Genomic DNA, 9,092 nt, shown 5'->3' with positions numbered 1-9,092 from the left:
CTATTCGTCACTCAGGTAAGAGATTAGCTCCATCAGACCCTGTTCTTCTGGACAGCCGCTGTATATGGCAGCACAGTTGAACATCTGCCTGCCGGCCACTGCTGCATCCTGGTACACCGCCATATTTTCTTTTTCATCAAGGTCCTCTTCATCGAATGGTGTCCGTCCGTAATCTGGTCTGGAATAATTAAAATAATTTTTAATCAATATTTTTATAGAAATGTGAATGTAAATGTGTGTACGTTCGATCACTCTTTCCCGATTAGATAATTTTTGTAATGTTTAAATAAGTGATCAAATTAATTGTTTTAAACAAATGAACATGCAGTCTACCTGACGGTGAGTGGTCACTAACGCCCATTAACAACTAACTGGAAATATCTCCATTTAGAATAGGGAAACCACCTGAAGCCGATCAAATGCTTTACCACTTTTAAACAAATTTAAATTTAAATACTTACGTGAGGAGAATGTGAATAAGTTCGCCAACGAGTCCTTCCTCTAGCACAGGATACTGGGCCGCTTCGCATATAGCTCGCAATACGCACTCAAAACCGTTCATACCTTTACTGAAATTTTGAAAATTATTAAAGACGCTTTCTACACTCAGAACCCCATACTAGGATTTCCTGTATTGTAAACACCCCGAATGTACACAAAGACGAATAAACAAACCGACCAAACTCAGAACAGATATCCAAATTCATCATTCAGATATTTGTCTAGCCGGGTTCGATCCCCGGTCAGACAGGTATAAAAATGATGAGCTTAACCTAACCTAACCTAACTAACCTGTTCAAAATATCTGCCATCGACCTATAAAACGCCAATCTTTCGTTCTTCCTGGCCACCAGATCAGCGTCTCTTTGCTCTCTGGCCACTTCCTTGATAAAATAGTATTTCGACAGCTGGGAAATGTTCTGGAACTGTATATACTGGTACTGGAAGTTGATCGCGAAGACGAGGTTTTTATCTTTCGGCACAGGTAACGCGAAACCGAGCAACAGCTGGAAATAACAAAAATAAAAAGTTGAAAACAGTAACCGCCATATTTATTTAAGAATATAAAACAAGCTGTCCGTCAGAATTCTTTTTCTGTTTGCTCGCAGCAACCCTTTAATTAGATACTCATACACATAGTATACAACCCATATACCTACATAGTACATAAAGCATATTTTCATAGTTGAGCGAAGTCGGATGCAGGAGTTATATTAGGAGTATTCATAATGGTAAAGATCTACACAAGTCGCGAAACGGTACGCACAAATTGAATGCAAATAGGTAAACGCTTTCTACACTCACAGACCCACACTAGGATTCCATGTGTCGTGGGTGCCATGGACACACACATAGGCAAATACACAATCACCCAGACTCAGAAACAGAAATGAAAATTCATCATTTAGATATCTGTCTGGCCGGGGATCGAACCCGGACCTGTTGCGCGTCAGACCGGTATGGTGACCGCTCCGCCACGCGGGTCGTCATATAGGAATATGGAAGGCGCTTCAAAATGCTTAATGCTTAACTTTATTTGTACTTACTAGCTGACCCGGCAAACGTTGTGTTGCCATATAAATAAAAAAAATATTAAGGGTGAACAACCCTTATCACTTAGGGGTGTGAAAAATAGATAGTAGCCGATTCTCAGACCTACTGAATATACATATAAAATTTGGTGAAAATCGGTAAAGCCGTTTCGGAGGAGTAAGTTAAATAACATTGTGACACGAGAATTTTATATATAAGATAATATTTGATACAAGCTTGTAATTATCATAGTTTTAAATAGTGCATTTACAAGAAAAAATATGTAACATATAAAATAAAATGATCCCATAATCCCCGATGAAGTCGCTGTCGGGAAGTTAGTTTTTAATATTTTAGCTGAAAATGTTTACGTCAACTGACTTTCCTCCCCTATTTCCTCAGGGATTACTATCAAAAAATTCTAGATTACTCACATCCGGCGGTATATTTAAAGCTGGAATTTCATCTGGTTTTCAGAAAATGACACTTCGTGGAAACTCGTTGATGTTGAAATAAGAAAAATGCATTCGATGATTTTCACTAAAATATTCATGCATGATAACTAGTTTGTCTTTATTTTGTAATATAAGAATAGCAGACGAGCATGCAGTCCTTATGGCAAGTGGCTACTCCCGCCCATGGATATTTGTAATCAACCCCAGATAAGACAAGATTCCTACCTGATATCGGCGAATAATTCGCTGCTACCCTAAGAACCCTGGAATGCTTAGGAAAAGTATGTCTTCCTTACCACTCCTTCAAACGAGAACACGACAGAGCTGAACACTGCTGTTATTAGGCAGAAATAGGAGTGGCGGTAGTGCCGCTGGAATCGAACCACTGAGGGTACTACCACCTTTCAACCAAACCAGAACGCAGTGTTTGACTATTATTATACAGAATATAGATGTGGCTCTAAAATGGTATCTTGTATGAAGGGATCGCCCTGTCTCATTTTCTTTAATATTTCAACATTTTTATTTTAGCCTCCATAGTAATAAATACTCTGTAAAAATTAACGAACTTTGTCTATTATCGTTCAAAGAAAGCATTATGACAGGCGAAGGGATACAGGGGAATTAGTAAAAGGTGTCGATTTTACCCTTTGGGCAAATAACCCTAAAAACTAGCTATACCAGAAAATATTCCGCTCACCTTATATGTAGCTCCATATGGATACACTAAGGGCAAGGCGTTTATCTGCCTTTTAACCCTCAAATCTTCCTCAGAATCTTGAACGTGTACTGTTATTGAATTTATCATAGGTAATAGACCCAAGAGGAATATGTATCTGAAATTTAGTAGGATAACATTTTGGTATAAACTTTGACTCACGACTTTACTAGTATTATAAAATCATTATATTTATTTTAAAAGTACCCCCAAACGTTCGTTATTTTTTTACTTATTTTTATTATTTCTACTATATTTAAAGGTTGATTTATATCACTAATATAGTATTATTATTGTATATATATTGGTATATGCAATAATACATTTGACACGAAAATATTGAAAATTCTTACTTTTATTTCGATCTTATAATCAGAGTATGATTTTGTAATACTTACCTAGTTATATTTTAAGTTCCTGTTAAATCAGTATATTTTTATTTTAGTTATAATAATCACATAAATGCATGTGCATATACAAAAACTTAATATTGTAAAAGTATATACCTTTTCAAAAGCAATTGATGTCTTTAAATATTTATTAATACTTATTTTAATTCATAATGTTTAAAATTAAATAAAACTGTTATATTACCTTGTATGTCTCATTATAACTAATCCCTAGAAATCAACTTTTTAAAACTAAGCAAAGTTACCCTAGTGCTACGCCGTAAGGTTACGATCACACTGCACCACCGTTTACGTGACATTTAAAATCCATTGTTTATTTTACACGAGAACAACTGCACACAATGAAGATACGAGAGGGTTCTAGTACAATCACGCACGTAAGTGCCGTTTGTGTTGAAGAAAATAAAATGTTTACGATCAGAAACAGGCGGCAACTATAACAATGAAGGAGTTTACACTAATTGCTTGGCTTACATTACTGAAGATATAAAATATTTCTAGTACAATCACGCACATAAGTGACGTTTATGGCGAAGTAAAGATTATGTTTACGATCAGAAACAGGCAGCAACTTAACAATGATGAGTTTACACTAATTTTTTGGATTACCTTACTGAAGATATAAAACATGTCTAGTACAATCACTTACATAAGTGTTGTTTATGGTGAAGAAACGAATATGTTTACGATCAGAAACAGGCGGCAACTATAACAATGAAGGAGTTTAACAGTAACATTAATTGTTTGACTTACTTTACTGAAGATACAAGAGATTTCTAGTATAATCACGCTCATAAGTGTCGTTAATGATGAAGAAAAGAACCTGTTTACGATCAGAAACAGGCAGTAACTACAACAATGTAGTAGGTTAAAATAATTGGTTTATTCTAGTAAACAATATTATGATAAAATAAAAATCGTGAAAGCAACATACATTAAGTCTCGTTTTTATAGAATTAAAAATAAATGTTTGTATATTTACGGTCAGAAATATTTGTTTATCTGGAGGTTGATTTTGCACGTCCATGTATATCAGTAGCTCCTTACCATGGTGCCGCCGAAGTCGAACCTTAAACACATCTACCACCTTCGAAAGCTATTTTGAAATTATTTATGTATGAAACATTATATGTGTATGTATGCGTTGTATGCGTTCAAGTGGTATTTTTGGCAGTAAGTGAAGAACAAAATTTGATTTTTTACAAAATACTATTAAATCTGGCCAAATTTTACTAAGAATTAGTCTGATAATACAATAATTATCAAGCATGTACTCGTATATAAAAAAATAATTCCTCTTCCCGTAGGAACATAAAAATATATAATTACTGTAATAAAGAAATGCAAATGAAACAAAATATATAATGAAATCCAAAATAATAAAAAAAATCAAGCCAACCTACCCTTCAACTTGTTTTCGAGTTTTTAGGACATAAACATACACAACTATTTTTTTACACAAAAAACTATATAACATGTTTTAAAAACATCATAATATGAATACATTAAAAATCGTGTCTCAATATACGAGTAAAAGTATATCTTAATCTATTCTTCCCTCAGGTAAGAGATTAGCTCCATGAGACCCTGTCCTTCTGGACAGCCGCTGTATACGGCAGCACAGTTAAACATCTGCCTGCCGGCCACTGCTGCATCCTGGTATACCGCCATGTCTTCTTTTACATGAGGGTCCTCTGCATCGAACGGTGTCCGCCCGTAATCTGGCCTGAAATTTCGAAGTAAATTTAATTGACATGCAAGGATAGTGATCATCAGGAGGATCCAAGGTTCAAATCCCAGGCAAACCTCTGATTTTTGGTATACGTATGAAACATTAATTATGATTTGTTTAAACGGTAACGGAAAATGTCTTGACGAAACCTGCACTCGTAAAAGTTCGAAAAAAGTCTCAAGAATGTATGAAGTCTATCAATTCGAAATTGGTTAGCGCGATGGACTATGGCCTGAACCCTTTACTTCGAAAGAAGACATATGCTCAGCAGTAATAGGAGTCGCTGCAGTAGTGGGACAAATAAGGAGTGGTTAGATTCGTCTAAGTTTGAGAATGCCATACAGTATATTTTTAAATAGTGGGGTTTTTGTTACATGATTTATTTTCTAGATTTTAACTTGTTTCTCTAAACTATAATCACGAATACTTACGTTAGAAGGATATGAATAAGTTCGCCAACGAGTCCTTCCTCTATCACGGGATACTGGGTCGCTTCACAAATAGCTCGCAATACGCACTCGAAGCCGTTCATACCTTTGCTGAAATTTTGAAAATTATGAAAAATATTATATTAATTGGTAAAGATGCTAAATCACAGATTGTCCAGGATATATGAAAAACATATTAGTATAAACAACACTGAGACTATATTTTCGAATTCTTGGACTATATTTCCGTTTTATGAGTTTTATAAAAGAGTTTTATAAAAAATTAAAATCCTTTAAATTTATTTTGAGGACTAAGAACAATTCTAAAGTTTAAAGAATCATTGTATTACCAAACAAATCAACCAAGTATTGGGAGTTATACCCTGTATGATACTTGTGTCTGTAATTTTTTTTTGTTCAACTTTACTCGTAGATCGATTTCAGGTGAATTGATATACCTTTTATGACCCCTAAGCTCACACTAGGACAGAAATCTAAATTCAAAATGAATTTATCTGTTTAGCCGAGAATCGAACCCGGAACCCAATGCGCGTGTGACCTAACTAACCTGTTCATAATTTCTGCCATCGACCTATAAAAGGCCAATCTTTCATTCTTCCTAGCCTCCAGATCAGCGTCTCTTTTTACTCTGTCCACTTCCTTGATGAAGTAGTATTGCGATAACTCAGAAATGTTTTGGAACTGTAAATACTGGTACTGGAAGTTGATCAGGAAGATGAGGTTTTCCGGCACGGGTAATGTAAAACCGAGAAGCAACTGGAAATTATAAAAAATAAATAGTTAAAACTATTTAATCATAATATATCTCTACGTCATACTACACTATACATACGCAATATTTAAATAGAGTTCCAAATCTTTTATTTCTGTTGCTTGGTACTCGGAAAGAGAACCTAATCCATACTATTACTTCTCCTCCAAAATGAGTAAGCACGCATGAAAAATCACTAGTGGTCACCCATCCAAATCCTGACAGCACTCACCTTTGGTTAAATTTGGAAATCTGACAAAATCTACCCAAGCCGCTAAATGGAAATATGGCGTTTGAAAATTCCAAAATTGTTGACATTATACATTTATTTTTAAAGGATTGAACGTAATTATCGTAGTTTTAAATTGTAATTTTACAAGAGAAAATATAAAATAAAATGATCCCATAATCCCCGATGAAGTCGCTGTCGGGAAGCAAGTTTTTAATATTTTAGCTGAAAATGTTTACGTCAACTGACTTTCCTGCCCTATTTCCTCAGAGATTACTATCAAAAAATTCTAGATAACTCACATCCGGTGATATATTTAAAGCTAGAATTTCATCTGGTTTTCAGAAAATGCCACTTCGTTTGGAACGAAAAACGGAAATTCGTTGATTTTAAAGTAAGAAAAATGTATTCGATGATTTCCGATTGCATACTTACATATGCAAATGCATAAAACGCTATTTATTGGCGTTACTGCATATGTTAGGTCCTTTTTATTGATAGTGCATATATCAATAGTTACCTGGGTTAGGCGTGTTCTTTATATGGTTCATTACTGTAAGATTTCAGTTGAGTGATGCCCCATTTTTATTATTTCCCGACTAATAAGTAATTCAAACTACTATAATTCGTAAGTCGTATATTCGTAAGTCATAATCATATCATATTCCAACTTACGTCATATATATAGATATTACGATTAGTTATGAAATACTTAAAAGTTTAAATGACGATGACCTTGATTTTTCAAAAATTCAGCAACGTTAAAAAAAGAAGTTGTAAAAAGTATTTAGTTATTTTTTTCGTTTTATTAATTATTTTCAGTCTCTTATCAAAAAAAAAGTCTTCATATTTTTTTTCCTTTGGTAGATATAATAAAATGTTCTTACATGTTCACACTTTGGTAGAATAAAAATATGTCTGTCATTCTATTATGTTTGGACAAAAATTATAAATAATTCCTGATTTGTCGATAACACTTGATCCGATATTAATTTGCATAAATAAACATAAAACTTAATAATAAATTGTTATTTGATAAGCATACATGTTTGGGCATTTTGACAGTGTATATGCACTATCAAAATGCCGAGTAATCCGATGTCTAGTCATAACGCTCTGCAATAATTAAATTATTCATATAAAGAACCCTGTGATAGGATAAGAGACAGCTGAGAGTTATTAAAGGTTATGTTTTTACACTTTTTTACAGAACCCTAATAACAAGTTATACAAGAAAAAGATGCCACTTACCTTATATGTAGCTCCGTACGGATACACTAAGGGCAAGGCGTTTATCTGCCTTTTAACCCTCAAATCTTGCTCAGAATCTTGTACATGTACTGTTTTTGAATTTATCATAGGTAATAGACACAAAACGAGGAGGTATCTGAAATTTGGAAAATACGATTTAGGTACAAACTTTGACTTGAGATTTATAAAAATCATAATCATAATCGTAATCCTTATTGCATAATGCGGTTATCACATGCATATATAGGTGTTACAAATTTTGATACAGTGGCATGAAGGGTTTCATGGGGTGTAGCAATTTAAATGAATTATAAGTAAACATAAGCTAATGTAACTATAATTTAAAATTTTCAATTAGGATCTGTTAATAGTACAGTTTACATTTTCATATGGTGATACTTAGTTATAGTTAGAATTTCAAATACATGTAATGAAGCAATACAATAATAAAGAACACAATGTGAAAATTGGTAGATTATTACTTAAATATTAATATGGAATAAATAGTATTATTATATAAAGTCAAATTAGACTTAAAAAAAGAAAAACTATTATTATTTTAATTATTTATTAGCTATTGATAGAATAGTTAAAATAGTTTTTTGTTTTTTTGTAAATTAAGTGAAATTTAATTACATAGGAATAGATTGTATTAGGTGCCTTATTCAATAATTCTATATTATAAATTATTCTAAACTATTAATGTTAATTAAGATATTCTTTAAGAGAGTAATAGCATTTTGATAGCAAGCATTATTTTAATTTATTAGTAAATATCGGAAAATAATCTTCATTGCTTGAATTGCCTTTGAAAAATTATATCCTTATTTATATTTATTTTATAAGACAATTTCTCTGGCTAATGTACTCGTAATAATTGTATTATTCACATAAGAAAAATATCGGAAGTTCTTACATTTATTTCTGAAATGTAATAATAGTATTTTTTTCTAATAATTTTTAAACGAACACACGTGCACTCATACAACAAGCTAATATATGTAACTATGTTTAAAAATATTTTTATATTTAATTTAATGTAAGTGATATCAAATCATTTATTAATAGTTAAGTATATCAATATTATTGATTCGTAAAAACAAAATGTAAAAGTCATACAATATTACCTTGTATTATACATAGCCTGTAGCTTTTATATTACATTATAATTAACAATCACTACAAAGACATTACATTTTTAAAACTAAGTGAATTCAAAGTTACAAGATCCGTAGTGCTACGACGTATGGTTACGATCACACTGCACCGCCATTTACGTGACATTTAAAATCCATTGTTTGTTTTACACGTGAACAACTGCAGACAATGAAGACACGTGAGAGTTCTAGTACAATCACGCACATAAGTGTCGTTTATGTCGAAGAAAAGAAAATGTTTCGATAAGAAACAGGCAGCAACTATAACAATGAAGAAGTTTACATTAATTGTTTGTCTTATTTAACTGAAGATACAAGAGACTTCTAGTACAATCACGCACATAAGTGTCGTTTATGTCGAAGAAAAGAAAATGTTTCGATAAGAAACAGGCAGCAACTATAACAAT

General features: G+C 32.6%; 2 protein-coding genes across 2 annotated transcripts; both read right to left on the bottom strand.

The window, feature by feature from the left end:
* On the bottom strand, positions 1 to 3,314 carry LOC140749249 (uncharacterized). Its single transcript, XM_073082292.1, has 5 exons — positions 3,301 to 3,314; positions 2,689 to 2,824; positions 793 to 1,007; positions 462 to 569; positions 1 to 178 (listed from the first exon to the last, which is right to left on the bottom strand). The coding sequence occupies exons 1-5, from the start codon at positions 3,312 to 3,314 to the stop codon at positions 1 to 3; spliced, it is 651 nt and encodes a 216-aa protein (XP_072938393.1).
* A 1,211-nt stretch (positions 3,315 to 4,525) lies between these two features.
* LOC140749311 (uncharacterized) lies at positions 4,526 to 8,854 on the bottom strand. Its single transcript, XM_073082402.1, has 5 exons — positions 8,656 to 8,854; positions 7,529 to 7,664; positions 5,845 to 6,053; positions 5,280 to 5,387; positions 4,526 to 4,842 (listed from the first exon to the last, which is right to left on the bottom strand). Exons 1-5 carry the CDS (start codon positions 8,667 to 8,669, stop codon positions 4,665 to 4,667), a joined length of 645 nt encoding a protein of 214 aa, XP_072938503.1. The 5' UTR covers positions 8,670 to 8,854; the 3' UTR covers positions 4,526 to 4,664.
* Positions 8,855 to 9,092: the final 238 nt, after the last annotated feature.

Source organism: Epargyreus clarus, unplaced genomic scaffold, assembly GCF_041222505.1.
Source record: "Epargyreus clarus isolate Ecla_fem2 unplaced genomic scaffold, WU_Ecla_fem_2.2 ptg000017l, whole genome shotgun sequence".
Classification (NCBI taxonomy): Eukaryota; Metazoa; Arthropoda; class Insecta; order Lepidoptera; family Hesperiidae; genus Epargyreus; species Epargyreus clarus.
The sequence above is the reverse complement of the archived record's forward strand: the minus strand, read 5'-3'. Positions and strand labels throughout refer to the sequence as shown.

Excerpts from the sequence above, each read along its gene's own strand:
- LOC140749249 (XM_073082292.1), bottom strand. Across the intron at positions 1,008-2,688 it reads CATATGGAGCTACATATAAG|CTGTTGCTCGGTTTCGCGTT; the intron begins GTGAGCGGAATA and ends TGTTATTTCCAG. Across the intron at positions 179-461 it reads CTTATTCACATTCTCCTCAC|ACCAGATTACGGACGGACAC; the intron begins GTAAGTATTTAA and ends TAATTATTCCAG.
- LOC140749311 (XM_073082402.1), bottom strand. Across the intron at positions 6,054-7,528 it reads CGTACGGAGCTACATATAAG|TTGCTTCTCGGTTTTACATT; the intron begins GTAAGTGGCATC and ends TATAATTTCCAG. Across the intron at positions 5,388-5,844 it reads ATGGCAGAAATTATGAACAG|CAAAGGTATGAACGGCTTCG; the intron begins GTTAGTTAGGTC and ends TCAAAATTTCAG.